The sequence below is a fragment of the Synchiropus splendidus genome, chromosome 19 (assembly GCF_027744825.2).
Source record: "Synchiropus splendidus isolate RoL2022-P1 chromosome 19, RoL_Sspl_1.0, whole genome shotgun sequence".
Taxonomy (NCBI): domain Eukaryota; kingdom Metazoa; phylum Chordata; class Actinopteri; order Syngnathiformes; family Callionymidae; genus Synchiropus; species Synchiropus splendidus.
In genome coordinates, this window is record NC_071352.1 from 11,746,706 (window position 1) to 11,773,855 (window position 27,150).

At 43.4% G+C, this 27,150-nt stretch overlaps 1 protein-coding gene across 1 annotated transcript in view; it reads left to right on the forward strand.

The window, feature by feature from the left end:
* The window catches only part of plcl5 (phospholipase C like 5), a 71,794-nt gene that overhangs the window by 38,445 nt on the left and 6,199 nt on the right, over window positions 1–27,150 (forward strand). Inside the window, exons 2-5 of the mRNA XM_053850674.1 lie at window positions 3,812–6,298; window positions 12,654–12,857; window positions 14,713–14,788; window positions 26,186–26,295. Of these exons, the coding sequence (XP_053706649.1) occupies window positions 3,812–6,298; window positions 12,654–12,857; window positions 14,713–14,788; window positions 26,186–26,295 (2,877 nt within the window). The remainder of the gene's footprint in view (window positions 1–3,811; window positions 6,299–12,653; window positions 12,858–14,712; window positions 14,789–26,185; window positions 26,296–27,150) is intronic.

Sequence of the window (27,150 nt, forward strand, 5' to 3'; positions counted from 1 at the left end):
GGCGACCTTTAGCCCCATCTCATCCTTACAGACTTCAGTTGAGTAAAACTTTTAAAGCAAAGAACATCCTGGCTTTTTCGTCTTCTGCACTCTACTTTGTTGTTGAGTCTGACCATCTTCAGTGTTTGCTTTATACTGCAAACAAGAAATAATGTATGTTGAAGCGGCGACCGTGTGTGGAGTTGCTTTGGAAGTAAAACAGCTCCACACACTGTTTGAGGCACTTCTCCTTCTACAAGAGGAGAAGTGAAACAGCCAGTAGAACACAGGAAGCTGCGCTGCTTGGTTGAAAGTTTGTTGAAGGTAAACTCTTGAAGCAGCTTGGTACGCAGACAACATCGAAACAATCCGTGGATCGGAGAACAGTTTCGGGATCTATTCGACAGTTTTCTTTTTGTCTGCCAACCTCAAGATACACAACTCTGAGTCTTGAACATGGCTCCTTGTGCATTAGATTAGGATGGATTAGCCATGTTGAGATGTCTGTCGTGGTGTGTGCAGACATTGATCCCCTAATCCTCCACACCACAGCACACATGCTGTGACTCACATCACCGAGCACACGTCATCATGAGGGTCTGTGTTCTGTCTATATTCTCCATTACCCTGTGCCCACGTCGCAAGTTGCTCAATGGTTGCGAGGAACTGAACAGAGTCTCACTATCGCCCGACAGAACCCACCCGTCAAGTGTTGTGCTAAAGGGTGCAGAAGTGCGGTGAATGTCACATAGCCAGCATGTGGATCTAATGCGTATAATGACAGATGGGAAGATGCTCCGAGGCACCTGTGATTTAAGTACTCAACTTCCAGTCCCTTGCTGTTTTTCTTGTGTCTTGTATTTCTAGCATCCAGTAAATGCACTCTGAAGTACAATAGCATACGCGACTGTTGCTATTGTCATTGGATTTCAATGCAAAGTGGACTCATTGTTGCAACCTGAAAGTGAGCTTTGACTTAAATCTTTATCTCTTAAATCGCAAAACCTACATCTGCTGTAGCGTTTCTGAGGCTGAAAGTTTGTACATGCACTTCGACAGTTCGACAGTTCGAATTTGAGGTATGTTTAAGGCGCTATAACCAGTGTCAGAAAACTATAGGATGTTTGTGTGTTGTATGTATGTTGTTGAGGGTAATGTCAACAATGTGTAACTGCATTTTTAATTCAAAGATGAACTGCTGGACAGCAGCACAAAGTAGGAATTTGCATCTTATCAGTCGCCTTCATTGTCACATTTTCCCCTGAAGTATGGTGGCCTTTGACCCCAGGTGTCTTACAACACCAGTTTAGCAAGAGGAGCTACAGAGATGAAGTGGACGCTTACAGATAACATTCCCATGACACACACTTCCGACTGTTTTACAATGATGATGCAAATCCATGTTTCCGTCTCAGTAGAAAACGGTAGTGCAAAAGGCCCATCTGTTCAATGGACCGTAGCCTCCTGCCTCTTCCCTCTGGCAGGAGGCTACGGTCCATCCAGACCAGAACCTCCCGTCACAGCAACAGCTTCTTCCCCTCGGCTGTCAGACTGTTGAATTCGTGAACAGCCTTGTTGTTATTTTATTTTATTGTATTTTTTGTCAGCACTTTATTCCAAAACACTTTCCTAGTTGGTGGGCTCCCCACTGACCATGGCGATAAATTTGATTCTGATTCTGATGTCTTCCTAACATTGACTTCTCTGAGCAGCCCCACTGAAGGGTGATGCATTTTGACCGTAATTGTTGCAGCATGTAAATAAGACACGGGATTACCCTCGCGACCTCCTAACCTCCTGTCAGGATATCACCTCCCTGGAGGAAGGCTGGAAACAATCAGAACACGGCTCACATCTGCCTCAAACTATCTGTTCATTTTCTGTCTCGCTGAGCCTTCGCCGAATATCCTTAACACTCCAGTCGGTGTCCATCTGATCAATAGAGGAAATGGCTGTGGGCAGCAGCTTGCTCTTTTGGGTCTTGATTACTTTCTGTCAAAATGGACAGGCTGGCGTGAGTGAGGCATTTGTGTTGAGTGACATCAATACAAACGTGGTTAGTGCGGGACTCCCCCATCTTGCTTGAGGCCCAGTGGTGGGTGAATGAGAGGAATACCGGCCTGTAAAGTGAGAACAGAATAACAGACCTCGGTGTTTAAATACTCGACCAACAAGCAAAGATCGGTGACTTGAAATACGGAGACAAACTCCTCAGAAATATATGACAAATTTTGTGTGGGTGTCCAAGCATGTTGAGTGGTACATTCAATCGCAGGGAGGCCCTTATATGTTTGCCACTTTTGCTTTTCCTCCACATCAGCCCGTTCTTTCATCTTCACCCAGAGAGTTGGCTGTGAGGTGTTTGGTATATCCATCACACATTCTGTCTCTCAGAGAAACCGCTAACCTATACTGCAGGAATGGGGTCATTTTATTGCTGCTGTTTGTCCTTGTACTCCACACATTTCAGAGCAATACCTTATGGAGAATTAGTCAGTTATTCGCTTTGGTTACAATGAAACGTGCTGTTCTCTTTGGGATGCATTATTCAACAAGCATATTTTCCGAGCCCCAAAACCAGGCCATCTGCATTCAACTAATCTAGATAATCGCGGTCCTGTGTGGCAAGAGAACTGTATTCACTGCTGAAAGCTGCTACCCCCAAGACGGCATCTGACGGTTTTGGAGTCTTATTCCAGTAGATATGAATATTGTTGACGACTGCAGTAATCTGAGTGGATTTATAACAACTGGTCTGGTTAATAGCACTCCATGTTATTTTCATTGATTTTGACATAAAATGCAACTGTCATTGTTCCTTCAAGTGGGTAAGAAAGTACTGTTTTATCCGAAAAAGTGGCTCAAACTATATACTTTTTTATTGTGGTCCGAACCCACGCGTCTAATATATGGATTTTTACAGGAGCGGCATGATGCCAAAACATTGAAAATATTGTCACATCAAACCGATGAAATCGCAGACGTTTTATTAACCTTAAAGCACTACTTACTGCGCTGTTTTCGCCCGCGTGTCTGCAGCTCCGCCAACAGAGCCGATCTCCTGGAGGACCGGAGACGTGAAGCAGCAGCTGAGACTGGCTGTAGTGTCAGAACTCTAGACATCTGGGTGAAAACACAGCATTTTGAAAGCTTTAATGTCAATAAAAGATGTGAGAAGTTCATGGTTCAAGTTTAGAACATTGCCCAGTTTGTTTCATGAGTCATTCTCGATGCTGGACCCCATTTTCAAAACTAGTTTAGAAGTGATCCTCATGCATTTTTAAGCCGAGTGCACCACTGATCTTTCTACGGTGCAGACAGCACCACTGCACCCGCAGCTTGTAGACCAGAGCGGCTTATGGATGAACAAGGTCTATTTTCCTTCTTAAATTTAGTTGGTGCGACTAATATTCCAGTGCGTGCTGTAGTCTGGAATTAAAACACATCAAAGCTGACATCTGCAACGCTGTTGATATTCTTATCTATAAACATTATGATGTTTAAGCCAGACCAGTGGCTATATACAGTATGTAGCACAGCACTTAAACTGATCTGATAATGAACAACAAAACAACACAAAAGAAAAGAAAACAATGCAGATAGAATATATTTCCATGAGACATGGGTAGAGGAGGATCTTTTTTGTTTACAGTGTTAAAGGAGTGTCGATAACTACACATTTTTTTTAACCAAGAATCGGTCTGTGTTCAAGATTTTCCCCCTGCGTGATTGAGTTTGACACCCCTTCTCTCTAAATACTGTTATTTTTGACACGCGATTTGACATGATGTCATGATCCCACACTGACATTTCCTTCTCCCTTCTATTACAGGATGGGTCAAAGCAGAGGCAGGTGAGGAAGAAGACTGTTTCCTTTAGCTCAATGCCAAGTGACCGCAAGATCAACAGCACAGCGGCTTGCATGGCCTTCATGATGGAGGGTTGTGAAATGAAGAAGGTGCGCTCCAACTCGCGCATGTACAACCGCTATTTCCTTTTGGATCCGGATATGCACTGGCTGCGTTGGGAACCATCCAAAAAGGACTCCGAAAAGGCAAAACTGGAGATAAAGAGCATTAAAGAAGTGAGACTAGGAAAGAAAACCCCAGTGCTGCGCAGCAATGGACTGTCGGATCAGTTCCCTGAGGAGTGCGCCTTCTCCATCATCTACGGCGACAACTATGAGTCACTGGATTTAGTAGCCAGCACGGCTGATGTGGTCAGCACCTGGGTGATGGGCCTTCGCTACCTTGTTTCCTACGGCAGACACCCTGTGGACATGGTGGAGCCCAGCCAGCCAAGTCTTCGTACGTCCTGGATTGGATCAGTGTTCGGACTCGCCGATATGGAAAAAGAAGGGCACATAGACCTTTTCAGAGCCACTCAGATAATCAAGGGACTTAACCCTGGAATGAAGGAGTCGAGGATAGCACTGAAATTTAAGGAACTGCAGAAAGCCAAGGACCAATATGTACAGGCTATTAACATGGATACGTTTGTGGAAGCTTACTGTGAACTTTGCACAAGACCGGAGATCTTCTTCCTACTGGTGCAGTTCTCCAGTAACAAGGAGTACCTGGACAGCAAGGACCTGATGCTCTTTGTTGAAGTAGAACAGGGGGTGGAGGGTGTAACGGAGGACATGTGCAGGGAGATCGTACAGAAATTTGAGCCTTCTGCTGAAGGCAGGGAGAGAGCGTTTCTCTCCATTGACGGATTTACTCACTACCTCCTTTCCCCCGAATGCTACATCTTTGACCCTCAGCACAAACGGGTTTGTCAGGACATGACCCAGCCGCTTTCTCACTACTACATTAACTCATCACATAATGCCTCCCTCTTGGAAGACCACTTCTGGGGTTCCTCAGACATCAGCAGTTACATCCGAGCTCTCCGGATGGGTTGCAGAAGCATTGAGGTCATTGTATGGGATGGACCCGATAATGAACCCGTTGTCTACGTCGGAAGTTCTGTAGCGTCACAGCTGGCGTTCTCCAAAGTTCTGGACATTATAAACCAATATGCTTTTGATAGTTCTGAGTATCCCTTGATTCTTTGTTTGGTGGCCCACTGCTGTGTCCCACAGCAAAGGGTGATGGCCCAACACATGAAAAAGATTCTCGGGGACAAGCTTTATGTTGAATCCCCCAACAAAGAAGAAATCTACCTGCCGTCTCCCGAAAGGCTCAAAGGCAAAATCCTCATCAAGGGCAAGAGGCTTCCACCAAACTGTCCTGATGCGGAGGGCGATGTGACAGAAGAGGAGGAGGGACTGGAAATGTCTCGACGAGTGGGTGCAGACGAGAAAGATCACCTGAATGGCCTGGGGTACAAAAGACTGAGACTGTGCAAGGAGCTGTCTGACCTAGTATCTCTATGTAAGTCAGTCCAGTTTAAAGACTTTGACATTTCCAAAAGAGACCAAAAATACTGGGAAATTTGTTCGTTCAATGAAGTGGACGCGAATAGGTTTGCCAATGAATTTCCGGAGGAGTTTGTCTGCTACAACAAACGGTTTCTGTCCAGAGTTTATCCTACACCCATGAGGATTGATGCCAGTAACATGAACCCTCAAGACTTCTGGAAGTGTGGTTGCCAGATTGTTGCCATGAATTACCAGACGCCAGGCCTGATGATGGACCTCAACCTTGGCTGGTTCAGACAAAATGGCAACTGTGGGTATGTTTTGCGGCCTGCGATCATGAGAGAAGAGGTGTCCTACTTCAGTGCCAACGCTCGGGACTCCCTGCCCGGTGTGTCGGCTCAGCTCCTCCACATTAAGGTCATCAGCGGGCAGAACCTGCCGAAACCCCGTGGCTCCGCTGCCAAGGGCGATGTGGTGGAACCCTACATATACGTGGAGATCCATGGAATTCCAGCCGACTGCGCCGAGCAGAGAACAAAAACTGTATCCCAGAATGGGGACAACCCCATTTTTGATGAAAGTTTCGAGTTTCAAATCAATTTACCAGAACTGGCTGTACTTCGTTTTGTGGTGTTGGACGATGACTACATTGGCGATGAGTTCATTGGCCAGTACACGATCCCTTTTGAGTGCCTACAGCCAGGATATCGGCATGTCCCGTTGCAGTCTCTGACCGGAGAGTTCCTCCCGAACACCACTTTGTTCGTCCATGTGGCCATCACAAACAGGCGCGGCGGAGGCAAAGCCCACAAGAGAGGTCTGTCAGTCAGGAAAAGTCGAAAAGCCAGAGAGTACACAAATACCAAGACCACCGGGATCAAAGTTGTGGATGAGCTCTTCAGAGCTTCGACCCAGCCCCTCCGGGAAGCCACCGACCTCAGAGAGAATGTCCAGGTAAGAAACTCAATGCCATGCTAGTCCCACTCTGTGGGGCCCTGCGTATTTTAAATGATCTCCAACTGGGGACCAAATACAAGGATGAGTAGGAGGACAATGGCTGTTTTGTCTCGCACATCCCAGCTACTAATGCGTTGACATTGACAACAAGTGCCTGTGTTACCGACCGGACTAATCTCTGTTGCTTTGTTTAAAGAGGCTTGTCCCTTATTATCCTCTATTAATGTTGTACCACGGAGCTGCCATTAAAATGACTTCAGTCTCCATTTAAAATGTTTATGAATAGTGTAATCCTTAAAGAGAGATGTTGAACGCGCAGGGGAAAGGTCTGTGTCGCGAAGCAGGTGTAGGCTACAGTTCGTTTTAAGAGGCCTGGGGAGAATGAATGCAGTAGAATCGTGTGAATGTCTGGAGCATTTTTTTTTACAGGCCAGGAAATAGTTTGGATCGGAAATGATGAGTCTGTGTGTGGATGTAGCCAAAGAGAGGTAACTCATGTTATTTAAATGAGAAGCGAACAAAGGATTCTAAAATCCGGATCGCCAGGTGGCCAGGCCCAGATATAGGTTAGACTGAGACTTGGACTTAGACTTTCTTTATTGTCATTGCACAAAAACATATCACTATATTATGGCAACGAAATTTCGGGCTGAGGCTTCCGGTTTCCAAAAACAAAACTATATGTCCAAAAATAAATAAATATGAGATAAATATGAATCAGGAAGATGTACTGCACTGTATTGCAGCTAACGTTCAGCGAAACGAAACTGTTCCTGAATCTGGTGGTTCCGCATCAGATGCTACGGAACCGTCTGCCGGATGGCAGGAGGGAGAACAGTGCATAGTGGGGATGAGTGGAGTCCGCGATGATCCTTTGTGCCTTGGATAAGCAGCAAAAAAGGCAAACAAATCAATTTCCTACATCTCTTATTTGTTCCCTTGTACTTCTTCACAATAAATGTGATAAATCAGAAGAAACATATGTGCAACTCGTGTGTACTTAAACCTTACGATGCACCATGACTTGAACTGGCTTGGGATCATAAAACTACCTGAACAGTAAAATCAGTTCCGTGGAACAGCGGAGGTTCAGTGGCACGCCGCCATGCATTTTATGGTTGTGGACAAAGGAGGACGTACATTATATTCTTCCTTCTTGTGTGGAAATAAGCAATGAACCATAAAAGTACAAAAGTATTGAGGTAACAGGTAGAGGAAAAAAACTACTGAGAATTCTGCTTTGGCATAAAAGCCATTTGTGAGGTGCTGGATTTACAATGTGTTGGAACCATGGCGACTACAACACTTGAAGAATGCACGGTCATATAATGTGTCAGCAAATACGAGTCACGGACTGATGTGAAAAGTGAAATATAAATAAGGAAGCGGCGCGATGGCTCTCGCCGAAACTTCTCGCCGAGACTCCTGGGTAGGAACCTTATGCAGGGTGAATTGTTGTTCCAGAGTCTGACTATAAACTGTTGGCGTCACCTGTACCGTGCTGTTGATAAAGTGTCGAGCTGGTGGTTGTTTCGAAACGACCGGCGTGAGATTTTGAAAGAAGTGAAGCGAAATAGAGAGTTAAATAATTCACCACTTCCTCAGGACTGCCATTTTACACCGTGTCTGTCAGAACCACAAATAAAGCGTTTTCACTGATGTTTAAAAATATGTAGATTTAAACAAAAACCCAGGTGAAGTGTTGTTTTCTTCACAGGAATAATTACCACTTTTGGTTTGAAATGCTAATTTTCCCTTTTGAATTATGAGGATTTGAAAGAGCTTCACAATGAAAGGTTCTGTCTTTTTCAAATGCAAAACCACATTGGATTTTTGAGATTTCAACAACTGTTTGGAAGTCTCACAGAATGGCGCTGAATAAATATATATATATATATATATATATATATATATATATATATATATATATATATATTCCATTTGTTGGACACACTGCAGTCTCTCTTGAAACTGTGTTATGATTAAATTTAGTATTATTATTTACTTATTTATTTGTCTCCAACATCATCATTTGTTTTTGTTCAAATATAATAGTTAACTAAGTGTAGGGAAGATAAATTCAATGTTTCACATCTCAGGCAGAAGCCGCCGGTGTCTGACTGCTCTGCCAGCTTTATTTTGGGGTTAAGTTGAGCCGTCTGTCTGCTGTATCTCATGTCTCTTAACAGTTGAATTTAACTATGGAGCAGTCTGGACACATTTCCTAGATGCTATTGAAGAAACATTAGAAATCATGTGAAGAAATGATCATTTAATACTTTGAACAGTATAGAAGAAAAGCAAATTAAATTCTCCAGATCGGAACTGGTCCACTTTGAACAAAGACAATTTCTCTGTTGCCCATTATTACATATTATCACAGAGGGGGATCTGTGATCGAGCCGTGAACAGATGCACTGCCATGCCTCGTGTTTGAAGTCAGGCAGCAGATCAAAAACGTCTGAATCAAGTCCTTTCTGGAGAGCTGCTGTTACTGATGAACCTAGTGAGGAGCTGGACTGGCGCCCGCCTGGTGGGATGGGTTTTTTTTTTTAATTTTCAGTGGAGAAGCGTGTGCCCTGTGGTCCCAGTAACATACCCAACAAGTCCAAGTGATTTCCCAGAGTGACGGGGAGAGGGGAACGCTGGAACACGGAGGAAGGGGCAAACACAAACAAAAGCACTCTTGTAACGGGACACTCTCATTTGGGGAATGCTGGAGTTCAGAGGGGGAAGGGACTAATTAAAAACACAAGCCCCTTTCTGGGTCTGTACTTGTAGCTAGGAAACAGTTCGGCTTTTATTGCACAACAATTGAAAAACACTCACACATGTGGGCCGCACACATGAATGCTAAAAAGGCCAGCTATGACCACCATGACAAAGATGCCATGTCAGTGCCGCGCATGCAGAGGAGGTGACGCTGAGCAGTGGCGATGACAAAGACCCTTTGCTGGGACAGGGCTCACTGGTCCAACAGGTGTGACCTGAGGCTCAGCATACAGAGGCAAAGCTGTCAGAAGGAGCAGCGGTGTGGTTTCCCGCCCAACCGAATGTGTTCACTATCTAGTCATGCGAACCTTGGCCTTAAAATCCCAAAGCACACCTTCTTCTAAAGCTAGCTTGTTATACTCATAATAGGAAGAAGGACACAATTGGCTTGCTTTTATTGTGGAAAACCATCATGACACAAATATGAACATTTAACTCATGATGGATCTTTATGATGCAATTTTGCCTCCACCAGGAGTTTCTGTTTTTGACAGCGTCTGTGTTCAAAATAACTTTCCAAGTTGGACAGATTTGGATGGTTTTATTTTTTTAGCAAATAGAACAAGGAACAAATGATTCAATGTTGGTGGTGATTCGGATCATGTTTAGCCATCAGTTCAGGAGTTCACTAAATAAGATGTTCAGACTTTCAAGGTCTCCCTGTTCCTTGCTGGTCTCGAGGTTCTCACCACCATGGACAATATTTGATGCCTGGTCACGGTGGTGACAGTGCCATCTAAAGGATTCTTATTGGTTTGCGCTCTCTGAGTGCGTTTCTTGTTTCACCTGTGAGTCCTTCCTCCAATCTTCCACTTTGTTTATCACATAATTTAAAGATCAGTCTGACCGATATATTGATCATTTATTTATATAATTTATGTATGTATGTATGTATGTATTATCATTATGGGTATTTATTTATTCATCTTGTGTTTGATAACCTGTGACTTTTTTATGTGTGCTGATGCTTGGTGGACATATTTGATGCTTGTTAAGTATCATTATTGTCTTTCGAACAAAGATTTTTTTGCTTCGGATTTCGAACAGAAATCCAGAACTCGAACGCCCCCGAAAAAAGCCGGAAAAACATGACGTGCGCGGACCGATCAGCTGACCCACGCCGTGCTTTGTTATTGTGTATAACGCAGCCTCTGTATGCAGACGTGTCCCGTTAGCTACATTTACTGACTGTTTATTCTTCATATTGAGGTGTAAAACCTTTCCTGTCTCCACACTGGACCGTGGTAGAGTGTCACAGGGGAGGTGCTGGAGCGCTCACTCCAGGGTTTGATGTCCTGTTGTGGGCTGGAGCTGGGACAGGGATGAGGCACATGCAGCGGCCACACACATAGAGGAACAGCCACCTGCAGCAGACACTCTACATTCACTCCTACAAAAGACTATTTTAAGGCTCGGAACGCATCAGTTCCTTTTCCATTCATTGCAATGGGAAAAATCGATTCAGATTTCGAACAAATCACTCTGGAACGGATTGTGGTCGAGAACCACTGCCACTGTATCTGGTCTGGTTGCCAACGTCCATATGACACAAGTAAAAAAGGCAATGTTAAGGATACGATTTGTGCTTTTCTGCAGCTCTGCTTGAGTCACACCATTTAAAGATGCTGGTCCACTTACTAAAAGACCACCTCAAGCACGTGAATTTCATACTGTCCGTCCATTTTTCAAGTCAGTTACTTACCTCTGCCCTGCTTTCTGGATGGCTTTTTTATGTTCTCTCGCTGACAGGAAGGGGCCCTTTCACTCGGCTAAAAAGTCACGATAAGAAAGTTGGATGCCAAATTCCCTCTCAGTTCTGGCTGGGATTGGTGCCAGGCCTCAGTGACCTTTCCCACGCCAAGGGTTTTAAAGTGTGAATGGACAGATCAAGTTTGAGGTTACACAGGAGCTTCAGCAATCTTGGTGCCACTTTGGAGGGTATGGAATTGAATGGAGCCTGTAGTATTGTACAAGACTGGGCTTCCAATCGGAATTCAACAGCCGAGTTCTCTAAAACAATGAGAGTCAGGGCTTAATATTGATACACATTGTTAAGTTGTTTAGGAAAAAAATAACAACTGGAAAATGAAGGCAGCTAAATATCATGTGACATGCAGACTTTTATTGCTTTTGCTTAAATAGTCAACTCTGACTGTCAACCTTCAGCCACACACTAATATGTAGTGCAATCTCACATGAAGGCATAGATTTTTAAGGCTTATTTAAAAAGCGCAGGCTGATATTTCACCATTTTGCATGTGATATTTGAGCCATTAGCTGGAAGTTGTTGCCTCAGTCATGGTGTTTGAATTTCGATTCTAAACTATATTTCATCATATACTGATCATTACTATGCATTCAATAAATACTGTGAATTTTCTCATCACCCAGATTCTTGATCTGGATTTGTATGCATCTGAAGCTGTTGAAGGCAGCTAAATCTGGGTCTAATTTTTAAAAAATAAATACAGATTCCTGGTGACGGATCAGCTGACATGAAGTAACTCAGCTGCTTCTGAAGGAAAACAATTTGTATTTAATACAAAGCCGGACCAGAAGGTTATCATTTCAGGCACCACAGTAGAACATTGAGCTGTCTCCTCTGAAACCTCTGCAGTGGCAGAGGACAAAAAGAATTCCTTTGCAATGTCATACTTAAGGATTAGAGATGTGTCAAGACAGAGTTATCCAGATGATGACCACACATGAGGAGCTGATAAGAAGAGGAAGGAGATGACTAGCTGTTCAGAACTGAGCTCGCTCTGTGCTAGGAAGCAGAACAGCTTGCTGCTTCTGACACAAACACTTTGTTATCTTATCTCGGGTCCCAGACCAGCTAATGTGTCGGCAATATTTGTACCATTTGGAATATAAATTCCTCCACAAGAAAAATGCCTTCGCAGATATACACAATGTGCTTGTTGAAAATTAAGGGAGAACACGGCCAAAGATTTGAGGTCAAACCTTGTCATCTTAAATCACTGGAGTCTGCCATTAGAGTTCAACAAGTTTAAGATGTGTCCAGACTTTACAACTTACCTGTGGTTGGCTTTCAGGGAAGAAGCTTCGGGAAGGGATTTGAAAAGTCTGTGTATGAACGAGAAAGGTCTAGAAACAACGCTTTTGTGGGGATCAAAAGTGCAAATGCATCATATAGTCTTGGCCAAGTTTTTGGGGATCTGTCTGTTTATTAGAGGAATTATGGGACACATATGGGTTCCCAACTTGGGTCCCCAAGACTTCCATTTCTTTCCTTGGTTGCCTCTTTGTTGCTCACTTCATTCCAGTGTTTGCTCCAAAGGGATAGATGCCAGTGACCGGATCCTTGACCGGATATTTTCCAAGGCAGTTTCCATCCCACAGGTGTCACTGGCTCTTTGATTTGGTGTTGTGAGGCTTCAGCCACCTGGAGAAATAGCTTTTGTGCTTCAGACACCTGTTTCAATGGAATTCAATAATCGAGATAAAAAATGTCAAAGATGTTTGGTGTCTCTAAACTATTAGAAAATGGGAGAGAATGATATGTATGAAGGCGTGACAAGGCTGCGTACTAAATACCAGTGTGTGATTTCCCTTCCAGAATGCCATGGTTTCCTTCAAGGAGCTCTGTGGCTTGACGCCAGCCGCCAACATGAAGCAGTGCATCTTGACGGTGTCCAGCTGGCTGATGAACAGCGAGCGGTCACTGAGGGTGACCGTGGATCTGAGTGAGACGTACCCTACCATGGAGGCTCAGGGTCCTGTGCCCGAGTTGCTGCGGAAAGTCCTCAACGCCTACGACATGGTAATCCACACGCACTGTTGGTTCATCCCATTTTATCTGGAGAAACAGACGGGAAGGTCAGGCCAAATTTGAATACTCTTTAGATATTGCTTGCTCCTGTTTCCTCCCCTATTAATCTACAGCACGACTAGTTCGTGTATCAAGTCGTGCTGACCCGTGCGTTTTCCCTACCTGTAGCAGAACATTTTTCACCTGCTGGCATTTGCATGGCCCAAAAATGGGTGTAATAAGTTCCTTTTGTTGCGTAGCCTGCTGAAGTGGGTCATGAGCGAGGTGCAGGGTGATCATGTCTCCCACCCACATCAGCAACACAAAGAGAATATTTTAAGGTTGATGCGCACCAGGTGTTCCCGGTGCATCTGCGGGGGCTTCTATGTTATGTCATAATTATGACAGATGAAAAATGAAGCAGCGAATGCACATATTCTGGGTTTGAAGTTGAGTTTTCTGGAGTCTGAATTGAGGCTCTTCCTCGTCAGTTCCTGACATTGAGGGTGAGGCACTTGTGGCTGCGCCTGGTCAGTTGACAGCCTCTGTTCACTTCATAGAGAGAACCGTTGACATGCTCCATACTCCAGAACAAAGGACGTGTGTGTGCGTTCATGTGAATTGCAGCCAACACCATGTCATGTGCTGTGCAACATCGTTGACCTCGGCCCCCGCAGTGGGCTGAACAACAATTGTCGGCCCCCGGGAACTTTCACTGCAAGTCAAATGACCAGGGAATGTTTTATTTCTCTCAGTGTTGCAGTCAGAAATTGAATTCTCTCATCAATTTAAAGTCCTGTTGCCCTTGAACAACCAGTTCACCTGGCGCCAAGCTGCCCGCTTCCTCATCACTGTGGCACAACACTTAAATAAAACAAATGTGATGGGAACAGAAAGCAGCGGACAGATGACGGCAACAGAACAACCCTCCTCCTTTAAACTACACAAGAAGGGCCAGTGCTGTGCAAACACCTGCTGTGAACAAATTTGAGTGACAACAATGTGCTTAAACACGACTCCCACATGATACATACAGGGACTGGACTGAACCGTGTGCATCTCCTGCAGTAAAAACAATGGTTCTTCTTACTGTATGTTGTCTCCGTTCACGGCAAACATTTAGATCTTTGGAGAACTGAGTGCTTTCATTCATGTCATACACTTCATATGCACTCTGACTATTACAGACTGAAATAAAAACTATTAGCCTGCTGTTACAGTCACTTTTTTCCTCACTACAACTCTCACTTACTCATATAACACTCGGATTTAGCCTGTGTGGGTTTGTGCTTAAACTTATCAGACATGTCCTTGTCTTTTTATCAAGCAAGAAATTCAAACTGTGCTTGGTGACGTTCTTTCTGTATTAGCTTTTGGTGCCAGTGGAAGAGTTAACCGTTTTTAAATCTTGTTCCAAAGCACTTTTTTTACCAGCTAAAATATTTCAGTCCTGATGTTGGCGGCACCCTGGAGATGAATTTATTCTAGCTTCTTTTTGCCATCGGCAGTAAAAGGTTTTTAATGCTCAATACAGATTTAATGTCCTGGTAACTTTCTTCCAGAGAAAACAAATAGAATGTCACTTCTGATTCCATCCTCTTTTATCACTTATGTTTTGCTTTTATCCCTCTTGTTGGTGTTGTTTCTTCCTTATGTTGCAGATTTTGCAACAGCAAACATGAACAGGTTCTTGCGCTATCAGCCGGCCGTTCAACCGAGTAACGTCTCTCTTACAGACCAGCTTCCCCGTCTGTGTTCATCCTCAAAGCTGCTGAGTTTCACTGACTTTGCTCTGTCTCAGCTCCCATCCCACGTACTGCCTCTAACATGTTCCCCTCAATAACGACACGTCCTGTTTGTCTTCCAGATGATCCAAACCAGCAGAACCCTGATCGAGTCGGCGGACGTGGTCTACTCCAAGCTGACACAAGCGCAGCGGTCAGGTACGTAATCTGATCTCCTGAATCATTCATGCCTTCATATCATGGTCTGCTCACACTGTCTTTGCTGTCTAATGTCAACCGTGATTTTGCGTATTGACTCTCGAGGCAAATCAATAAATAATTCTTGGAAAAACGTCTCACATTTAATGGAATCCCACTGTCTATCATCCACTTTTGCAGCAACACGACTGAGCGACAGCAGGCGTTGTGAACCTTTTTTGATGTTGGGGCCCACCCTTTCCACAACAACTGGGCCCAGGGCAAATTCTAGTAATAGAACTCCTGGCTTCATTTGTGTTCAATAACCATATTTCATCTACGTACCTTGTGAAATGGCATGAAACCATGTGATCGTCTCAAAGATATTTATTTGTCATTGCAAAGTCCAACCAGCAGCAGAACCAGGTGCACGTCATGTTCATCGAATGTACTGAAGAAAAAAGAAAAAAAACTTGATCCACAATGTTGAGAAAATTTGAAAAACTGTAGATGTCATAAATGAAATTAATATAATAAAGAAATGACTAAATATAATATATAAAATAAAAATAATATGTTTTTTTTCTCAATAAACTGGAAAGAAGATTTTAATAATTATAGAGTAAATGGATTTTTCTGATGAATTTTAAAAACTGCTTCAACAGGTGCTTTCATGTTTTTACTGTTGGAAGGCGGCATCACTTTCTTTGGCATTTTTTCTTTTCAAGAATTAATCTGTGTCAATTTTTTTTATTGAAATTGAAAGGACCATTAATATCAGATTGTACGTACGTGAATAAATTTGTCGTTTGTTAAGTCATGCTAAGTCTATGAGTTACATATTCATTATGAGAACAACAGAGCAGAGAACAAACATTGACTCGATCTAAGGGAAATTTAATTTGTCTTGTTAAATGTTGATACATTGTGATCCAAAAATACAGCTGTGGACTCTCACAGCTGTAGAAACAAAAGAGTGTCGAGGCATAGGGATATTAAAGACTCGTGCCGTGAGTGAGACCGGCTCTTTAACATGGATGAGAGCTTTGCTCACATCTGTCTACGGGGTGAACATCGCGGGACAGAACTGGTCTTTTTGACCTGTGGAAGTCCACTGTCTGCCTCTGTGTTTCTGGCATCTGTCTGAAGGCTGTACTCCTGGTAACAGCCCCGTGATCATCCCCATCTGTGTGGAGGCCAACAACTGCAAAGTCATCAGAGGACTTCTGAAGGTAGCAGCCTGTGTTTGTGTTGTGCAGGACGACTGCAGTGTAGCGGGGGCGGGGAGGTTTGGTCAGCCACCTAGTGTGGATTTATCAGGTACAACAAAATAGAATATGCTATATTACGAGAAGTGCAGAGGGCCATTGTTTTATTGTCATGAAACGTTACTCATGAAATCAGTTAGACCTTCTTCATACATACACCTCACTGGTCTATAAGCCGTGGGTGCAGTGGTGCTGTCTACGCCGTAGAAAGGTCAGTGGTGCTCCCGGCTTAACAATTCATGAGGATCACTTCTAAACTAGTTTTGGAAACAAGGTCCAGCATGGAGACTGACTCATGAAACAAACCTGGCAATATTCTGAAGTCAAATCGTGAACTCCTCACGTCTTTTATTGACATTAAAGCGCTCAAAATGCGCTGTTTTCGCCCGCATGTCCGAAGTTCCAACACCACAGCCGGTCTCAGCTGCTGCTTCTCATCTCCAGACCTCCAGGAGATTGGCTGTGATTTTATCGGTTTTAGCCACGTCGTTGTATAAGATGCAGGGTTCAGACCGCAAGAAAAAAGTAGGGGCTTATAGTCTGGAAATTATTAGTTTTAAAATAAGCTGACACTACATGCTTCATTTAACCGACTTGTTTATTCAGATCTTGCTTTCAAAAAAAGTGCGTCCCACTCAGAGCATCATAGGATGGTTAAGGATAACTCCACCACTGTGCTGATGTTCTTTCAGTAAGTTCACTTTCAGTAAGTTCAATTCCAGCAATGCAAAATAAAGAGCAGCAAACTCACCCAAAATGGGGATGGTAGCAAGTCAAGAAGATGAAATTCAATGACACATTCAAACAACCAGCCAGAGAACTCTGACAGATAGGAGTGAACTGAGGAACTGAGTCGTGGGCAAGGTGGCCATTTTTGTAGTCCCTGTCGCTCGCCCTATGTAAAACACGTCGGCCAATTTGTAAACTCTGACTCGGAAAGTACAAAATGCATGAAATTGCGTTTTGATGTGAAGCTACTCTTTCAGTATTTAATATTACAGTATTATTAAAGGGAAAAAAGCCCATTGAATCTGTTAATAGGTTTAGTCCACAGCTTTTTTAATATCCGCTTGAGTAATAATGGGGTTTTTTTTCGTTTTGTTTTTTCATCAGTTAATCATCCACTTGAACTGCATTGGCAGGCTTTTTAAGTTGTGCTTATAACAAGTTAAATGACGATAATATGGAAATATCTGACTGCGCCAAAAGAACATTTATTCCAGAGATTGGCTTCATCAACCAAAAGCACTGTACAAAACATCAGCATTTTAATGACCTTTTAAGGTGTATAAAAAAGGATGTGCAAATGTTCTCATGGTCAAAAGGGGAGCATATCTACTCCATAGCACATCTACTAGTGACAGAACTTGTACATGTCACTTAGAAAGTCCATATCCCCCTGAAAAAATTGAGGCCATTCAAACCACACTGATGTGAATCGCAAAGTATGTGCTCCACTTGCGTCAACTGAACTATTTTTTTTTTTCATTTGCTTTGTTATCATTCTAATATTTATAATAGTGTTGCACCATAAATTGTGAGTTTGTTCATTATACTTGAGGGTTGGGAGCTAGTGGATTAGCCCGCTCACTCAAGTAGAAAAAAGGCGTTTTTATGTGGTATCAAAGTGGGACATTGAGTGGGGAGGCTTAAAGGCTTTCTGTGTTGTTAATGGAATAAAAACAGCGTCTCCTCCTGCATCTCCACATCAATAACAGCGCTGTTGTCAATAGAGCGAGGCATCATCAGTGAGTCAGAGCAGGTGACAACAATCAAGCCGCAACACCGACAAAAGAGCCGATCCACAAAGCGGACGGACAAACACTCTTAGGAGGCAGCAGTGAGACAAATGGCTGAGCACAGGGGGCCGGAATGAAATAATCCTTATTTTGCTGAGAGCCTAATATCAAATCATTTTAAGGTGATGACAAAACGGAGCACAGTACGATCATTCAGATGGTGAAATGATGCGTTGTGTCTGTTCTGCGTCGAACCGTAATAGTTCCCTCACAGCCGCCGAGACAAGAGCTTGCAGATGGAATACTGACAAGCTCATTGTGTATGTTGAATCTGCACTTGGATGCATTAAGAACGCTCCAGTCTGGCTTCTATCGAATGGTAGAGGCTGGTATGAGCATGTGCAGACATTTGCAGGTCATGTGTTTATGCATGATGAATCCTAAATGAGACTCGTACCGTGGGCCCAGCCAATATCTGGACTCTGATGAACTAATTTAAGCTCAGATTTACTCCCTGGTGTCACACAGAGACAGGCATATGCTTCATCCCCCCCCTTCCCCCTCTCACCCCGCCACCACAACAACAAGCCAAGTCGTGCTGTGCAATTACCCAGGGATGTAGGTTATCGCCCGGGCTTCAATAACAGAGCCCTCCCCTGGGTCCAGGTTCCCCGAGCCCCGAGCTGGAAGCATCTTCAAAGAGGACAGCGTTAAGAGGCTCAAACCACGCGGCACCACACTGGCACCAGAGGTGCTGCAGGCTTGGCATGCTGCGATGTTTCACTTCACAAATGTCAGTCGCTCCATTTTAGAAAAAAAAAGTTATCCTGAGTGCAGTTTAATTCACTAAAAGTTTTATCATGGTGGTGTTGATGGGAAATATCTGGTGAATTTTGTCGAGCGGATGATGAAAGTAATGGTTCGACCCAGTATGGAACTTTTTTTCTGTTGTCTATTTACATTGTTGCTGTAACTGGCAGGATCACTACTTATTCTTGAGCGGCTCTGCCGAGTTCCCTTTGTATTTGCCGCAGAAGCTCCCGTTTTCTGGGCGCATTGAATGAAATATGACGTACAAAAAGGTTTTCAGCTGTTTTCAGACGTATTGTAAAGTAGCTCTGAGTAGGAGATTCCATCTCGGGTCAGACGCTTCTCTCAGGGTTGCAGTAAGCTGACTATAAAATGCTCCAGAAGGAAACATTACATTCAAGTTAGCGTTTCACCGGACAGTGCACGTGCTAAAATACTGTGCTCGTATCTACAGGGTATTTTGATGTGTCTTTTACGTAGCTCGTACCGTAATAATATTACGATGAACTTAAAAATGTGCCGCTCTACTGGTGACTTTTTTGCAAAGTCTCGGGACATGATGGAAAATAAGCTTGTAATAGTGCAAACAACGTGATGGCTGTTAGAAATATGGACCCATGAGGCTCATTAGCTGCAGCCACAAGGCACATTCATGTTTCCCTCTTGTATCTGAACCTTCATCGCACTCCTTCCCGCTCACACACTCTGTGTAGTACAGTCTCCAAGTGCACTCATATGCATAATCTCATTGGTGTTTTCAAACATCTGCTTTGGGCCTCAACTGAGTCAAAGAGCTAATTTAATTAAATTCCGTTTAGCGACTGGTGGCTTTTAAAACGGACTCCCTTTCTTTTAAAGAATAAATCCAGCTGCTCCGCCAAACACAATGCTCTGCTTTGGCCTTTGTGATCCTGGCTGGAGAACAAATCTATTGGCAACCTTTGCAGGCGCGCTATTATTTCCTAACCTAATCTTATTTAAATAACTTCAGTTGTGTTGTATATTGTGTGCGGTTGAACTCATGTTGTGCTCATCCGCTCGGCCAACTCTTTGTCCTCTCAATCTCGTTGCTTGTTTATCTGCTCTTTGTCTTTTTGTCGGCCCATTTTCCTATGTATTGTGATAGAGTGCACCTCCAGATTTGCAGGGTTGGCCTGAAATGGCATGTAGCAACATAACTACATTACAGCTATTGGGAGGAAACTTGGTTAATCCAGTCATGTCAGTCAATAAAAGGGGACGTGACCTGCCGTATTGATTTTAAATCAGGAACAAACAGGGTCTTCAGACGATTTGGAACCAAGTCTAGACAGAGATCGCAAGAAGTCCCTTCTGAAGTGGATGCAGTGACTTAAGTGATGGCTGCTGAATAATGGGCAGAGATGAGATCAATCTAACTTGATGGAATTAAGTGTTTCCTTGGGATCACGTGAGACACATCGTAAAATATTTCCTGCAGTTCGCAAGTAAACAAAGAGAAATATTTATGTTTATTTTGGTACTTGTCTTGTGAGAGACGGTGGGGTTAGGGACATGTTTCCCCTCAATACTAAAACATTTTCACAGGTATCATCTCACATTTGTTAAAACTATGATCACAGTCCAAGTACGTTACTTGGTAATGTTCGGGTGTGACAAAGTCAGGAGTATCAAAGAAGTAACTGAGGGTTGCGCAGCATGTTTATAAGGACATTGGTGGTGTGGCTGTAAGAGTGGCGGAGGGCTTCAAGGCTAGAGTGGGACTACGTCAGGGATCAGCTCCTTTGTGGTTTGTTCTGACTGAGGGGAGGAGTCCCCCTGGACCATGATGTTTGCTGATGACATAGTGATATTTAGTAAGCGTTGGAGGAGAAGCTGGAGAGAACAAGAATGAGCAAACACCGACTAAGGACTAGATTAGAAACGGGTCCCTCCAGGAAAACACGATGTTGCGATAGCAACTACTGGCGCAAATTCAAATCACTTCACTTCCCTCTGTGCGGCGTGAGTCATCATAATCACTCCCACCTTGTTGAGATGAAGTCATGTGTAACGATTTGCCCACAAATATTGCGTCCAAGGCTCGTGATTCGGACATGAGCGATTCTGAATCGATTCATAATTCCGATGATTTAAATGTGTAATGCACGGAACAAAAAAGCAGAGCTCACTAGGGCAGTACACTGTCACCCGAACACTACATGGGTCGGACATAAACAAAGATGGCCGACAGCAAGATCCACCTCTCTCCATGCTATTTCTGACACTCTACATCCCGACCCTGTGGAACATATCTTTAGCTCTCAGACTCCGCCCATCCTGACATCCGTCAGTCTCCTTGAGAGGAGCTCCGTAACAAAACAACCGGTGAACACAGTAAACTACGCACTCAACATCATGATAAATAAAGATGTGCTCATTTTATCATCATTTTTATTGAACATGTTTGTGTTCCAGTCATATTTTTGTCAAGCTAATTTCCAAAAGCCCTCATTTCCTGTCATGTTTTTCCCGTCAGGCCCATAAATGATCGCAACTTACACTGAATTTATTTGAAAAATCTGTTGCAAAGTCAGGCTGAAAAAAAAAGGTTTCGAGAAAGATGGATTTTTTTTGAGAAACAACCAGATGATGTTGTATTTTTGAGCGTAGACTCAAGCGTGGACTCAAGCATAGACTGGTTATATATATTTCCTTGTAACATATGGTTTGTTTTTGTTGGAGAACGTACATTTTTGTTCAGCATTATCATGATATACATGTAGTTAACAGGTTTTGGTGGCGTATCAGGCTCTTCTCAAGTAGTCACCGCCTTCACACATTTACAATAAGCTCCAGCTGAATGTCTTTAGAGACAATTGCAACCCGTACAAGTCAGTTCCCCTCTCTATGCTTTATCTTGCCATCTTCTTTGAATTAGATGAATGTGCTCCTCTGAAAAAGACATTGACAACAATAGCGCTGCATCGCTCCCAACAAGAAACTGCATATTGTGAGACAGTTGCTGAATGTTTCATCCGGAGCTTAGTGATTGTTTACATGACAGTTCAGTGACTGAATGTGCATTCGACGAATGAAACTGAATCTTTTGTTTGCAATTTTCATTTTAATGTAATGGCTGTGTGAGGAGCAGAGAGTGGCTGGTCTGAGTCACATATACCTTCATAACCCTAAGAGAGTATTTCCTCTTGGGCCCAAGTATCACGGGCCATGAAACTTACAGAACTGTGAAGTGACTTCACGAATGTGGGGATAGCACTGGATGCTCGCCACACTTTTCAAGTTGTAAATGTTATATATTTGGCTTCTCGCTGTTCTGTTCTCTGGAGGTGTGTATTGTTCGACCTTCTAAGTTGTTGACCAAGACAAATATTTTCAGGCTTTCCTCTGACGTCTGCACGGATGACGTTTGTTTCCGACAAAATGTTTTATGCTGAGCTCAGTGGAGGCGTCACTGCAATGATGGAGACGCCAAGGACACTTTCGATTTATTCCCTTTCAAAGTATGAGCTCTGAGGGCACCGTGATGATACAGGTTTTCTATTAGAAGAAGAACTCATGCAGTGACCCTCACTTCAATGCATTCTGGCAGCGAAGTTCTTTTTAACCAAAGAATGGAGAAATTCAAACCTAAAGGAACCACTCTGGATTTAACTGTATGTCGGAGGCTTGCTGAACTGAACTGAACTTTCTGAAGTATGAAGTCCACCATGACACGCGCAGGTTGAATTGCAGCTTTGGGAAAATTGGTTTTGAAAATTGTCTTTCACTGTTGCACTTTATCACAAGCGATACAAAGGAGTTACATTATTTTAGATCCAGGCTGGGACGTTTTTTTCCCCCCAATATTTTGTTAAAATCGGTCTATGTATGTAAAACATCCTTTGCCTTTATAACTATGTTAGAACTGGGCTCCTCAGCCATTTGCAGTGACAAACCCTCGCTCACCTTCACCAGCTCCATCCTGAGCAGGAACACCAGTGAAATATCTGAGAAAACTCTGCATAGCTGGAGCCGCTTCCAGCAGCCCTTCTCCCCTGTTCCTAAACTGGGATTATACCCTGTCATTATTGCAGCTAATCAGTTTAATTTGGGCAGTGAAGCTAACGTGTTGATGAGGATTGAGAGGTGGTGGATGATCCCCCGGGGTGCGGTTTAAGGCCCACCATCACACGCGCCCGTAACAGAAGGCCAGATGATAAACACTTTGGCACCTCCAGATGCGCCCATCTGTGTGTGTTGCAGTGCAAATGCAGACAAGTTTCTGCCTGAATATCCATAATCTCCTTGTCAAATCCTCACCCCAGTGCTTCAAGCTTTTATATTGCTGTTTACTCTCATATTTTTTTGTTTTTTTTTAATATATTTTTAGCGTGTGGGGGGGCATTTATATCCGTAAGCTGATTTAGGTGTTGAACTTTGACAGGTTCGAGTCAGGACTGCTGTCAATACAAAACCAACAAGCAGCTTTAGATTGTAAAAAAGAACACAGCTGCTGGATCCTCAATAGATGAAGGTTTTTTGATATTAAATTCAACCACATTCTTTGGATGTTTCGTCTCTACACGGGGTTCTGAAAGGAACTATACTGGTGAAGTTCTATTGTTATCACTTTGTAATGCTGTGGTGGAAAGGTTGTGATTCCGTGGAGGTTGTTTTGGTCCGCTCAAGTTCGGCCAATCCCTTCAGACCGTAATTCACCATGGAGTGTTGTTTTGAACCAGAAAAAAAACGTCTCATGAACGTTAGAATTGCCATCATCTGGTGCAAAACTCAGAAGACTCTTTTGTTGCTTTCTTGAGTTCCACACCGTTTTTCTTTAGTCACCACTCTTTCCAGTTGTGCGGTGAGAAAATCTAAAGCTTGTCATACTAGTACTTGAGGCTTAGGTAACTTGATCCATTATAAAACCCAGAAAAAAACGTCTCATGAACGTTAGAATTGCCATCATCTGGTGCAAAACTCAGAAGATTGAAGATCTCTTTTGTTGCTGTCTTGAGTTCGCGCACCGTTTTTCCTCCTCGTGCCGAGCCTCTTCTGCTCATCTGCATGGGCAGCGATCGATGTGCTACTGCAGTAAATGTTGCAGATGACAACTGGAAACTTTCCTTCTGTGCTTTGGAGTTCTCCGACTCTCTTTTTCCTTGAGAAGCGAAGCGTACCACGCCGTCTGCGAGTGTGCCGTGGGGCTCACGCTTTGCTTATCAACTCACATTTCACAGCTTAAGTGACAGTTAGGAACAGTGGCTGTTGTGGGGATTCGCATTGCCTAATAATTGGGAAATTAAACGCTCCAAGAGGCGCCGTTGCGGCAAGCTGCCTGCAGCTAATTTTATCTTTTGTTCAGCTCCATGCCTGTTCCTTCCTGCGGCCCAATGGGCCTGCTTTACGTTCCGTACTGTCAGGCTCGTAAAATACGCCAGATCTACAATATCCAATCAGGTGTAACGTTGTTTGTTTACACACACACGCCACTCGGAGAACAGAGATTAATGCTGAGATTCACGAGTGCTACATTTACACTACACGTGTACTGTTTATTAATCGCAATAAAGCGTTTCTATTCCTACTAAAATGAGCCTGAGTCACACAGTTAAGTCATCTGAGGGGTCAGGGTCAAAAGCTAGCTTGCTGGTCTAATGCCGTCCTGCTGTTGTGAAAGTCCTGGCCGTAATGTGTACATTGAAATTGGACATCAAACAAGTACGGCACAGATACAGTCCAGCTACAGCAGTGAAGCTCATTCGCAACTGACATGAACAAACCACATTTAGCAAGTAAAACATAGCATTGGAAACACGTTTCACTAAGTCTGCTGAACTATTTCATGTCTCCTCTGCTCTCTTGGTTTCAGTGCCAGCTGTGTTTTCGGCATGTGACTCAACTTATGGTGGTAGATCTTGAACGCTACACTGATCTAATTTCAGCGCATGATTCACAGGAGGAGGTGGATACGTGCACCTGCATAGATCGTGGAGGATTGGACTGTTGTTGCACACGCACAAGTCTTTATTCATCATTTATACACTTGTATTTTTATTTTTAAACACCCCATCTTTATTCATGAAACACAACGTGTTTGGAAGCTCAACACTAACATCTTCAATTGCACTATAAAACCAAATATTTTTGGTTTTCATGTCAAGAGGTACAAAAGGCAGAAGAAGAATTTGAAAGTGACATTTGTAAGTAAGATGTGTTTCTGATGCTTGACTTTAAATTGATGGTGGCATCGACTTGAGTTCCAGTGGCAGTGGATGCTCTTGCGCCACTCTGGTGACCAGTGGAGGTGCGAGTGTAGTCATTTTATACTCTCAGTTCCAAAATCATGAGCACATCATTCATGTAATGTTTCAATTGTTCACTAAATTTCTTTCTTGTGTGGTCATCAAATCTTTTTTTTTCTTCCCCTGTTGAGGAAATTGCAGAGGGCAGAGTTTCTCATGCTTGTTGGATTGACTCCACTGAGGATTTACTCTATTACACTGTCAAGTATTTGGACAGTGGTAAGTGGTGTGGCAAAGCCACAGAACTATGTGAACTGACTGAGGTTCTGAGCACATTCAGTGCTCTACAGTGCCCTCTTGTGGACACAAATGCCACAACAGACGTAAAACTCAAGCGTCAACACAGATCTTTAGTCACCACTCTTTCCAGTTGTGCAGTGAGAAAACTGAAATCTTGTCATACCAGTACTTGAGGCTTATATGTTTTCACAGGTTACTTGATCCATTATAAAAAGGTTTCCACCTCCCCTAAACGTTTATTTGTTTACAAGAAAGTTTCAGTAGATGAGTTCTCAACATTGTCGATATCAAAGTCAGCAAATAACAGAGAGTCTAGATAAGAAAGTTGGCGACTGCACCTCATGAAGGTCATAACTGGAGTCCATCATTGCAGTCTAACCCAGACATCGCTTTTTTTATTATTACTATTTATTTCTTGTGTCACCATTTCATGGTGCATTTCTGATCATAATCTGTGACAAGAACGTGTCTGCAACAGCACGTCTATTACAATGTACAACCCAGCAGTGGACTGATGCTCTTCCCCAGAGAGTGATGTAAAGAAAACACGATTGAACCGCGAAAACTCAATAATCTTCATATTTCTGTGTATTCACTCACACCTGTTTGTGAGGATTCAAGTCAAGTGAGGACTTTTTATAGTGTCTTCTGTTATGCAAGTGTGATTCAGAGTGTATTATGAGAGAAAATGTGTCTGTTAAAAGAAGACCTTCAGCGGAAGTCTGTTTTTCAGTCGACATTACACGGTAAACAGCTGTAGTAACGTGGCCAGTGAAAGGCCGTGTGGCTATAGGTCAGCGGTGTCAGTGAGAGATTTAGTCAGGCCAGATTCTAACCAGTGCATTTCGCTGGACATGAAAGGTTGCTGCCAATATCTTCAATTCCACTGGCTTCAGATCAACTTCATGTGGTGTTTTAGCCCTCTCTAATGTAGCTGAGGTTTCATATCCATTCATCGCTGGATGTGTTCTGACCTCCTTTTATGCTCAAGTCGACCTACAACTTATACTCACTAATATCTTAGTTGTGACTTAGTGATAAGATGCATCATGAGATGGTTGGATTTGTGTCAGCTATACTTGTGTTCCTGTCCAGGTCTGGATTTCCACGAGGACCTGCATCGAATCGGCGCAAAGGAAGGTCTGAAAGGTCGCAAGCTCCAGAAGGCCATGGAGAGCTACGCCTGGAACATCACCGTACTGAAGGTGAGGTTCTCCCCCCCTCGCTGACATCAACAAAAAGTCTCCAAAAGTGGCCTCTCCTCCTGGCACTGTTATGTAAAGATGTGCAATCTCCTCCGCGTCCAGCTGGATAAACAATCCCAGGCTCCTCTGCTGCTGCTCAGAATGTTTATTTAAGAAAAGCTCTGTGGGCTAATTTTGCTTTGCCTCATCTCTAATCCTTAAATCTCTTTATAATCCACGTGCTGTTTGATATATTTGCGCGTGTCACTATCTCAAAACAGAGGTGAGACAGGTGAGTCAGCGTCGTGTGACGGACAACCCGGGCGCTAAAACCAAGTCTCATACGATGTGCACATGTGACGCCGACTCGGCGGGCGTCTTCCACCAAGCAGGGACAGAGACGCCAGAACCATTTTCTCACGTCTCATCACCCTGGAATCATTTATTATGAAGTGCAGAAGCCTCCACACTTGTGTTTTATTTAGGAGGAGGATGGGTGATTATATCTTTTATCTTCTTGAGTCATCCTTATCAGATGAGACACGTTTATAAATGATGGATTCTGGTTGGAGCAAGACAGTGTCTCCTGACAATTAGCTCGGCGTGTCAGTGAAAAATAGTCATTTTAACTTTGTCTGAACTCCGACTGGCCTCACATGGATCTCATTAAAACATGAATGTATTACATTACCTGTCAGAAGAGTTCAATCTGTCTCCTGTAGCAAATGGAAATCACAACTTGCATTGGACTTGCAAGTGACATACAAGTCAACTAGCTTCAATATTGGTGCACAAACCTTTGCTGCTGTTTTTCATTTCTGACATGGTTGGTCGATGTAGCAAGTCAATCCCACTCATGAGTGTACCACTTTTGAG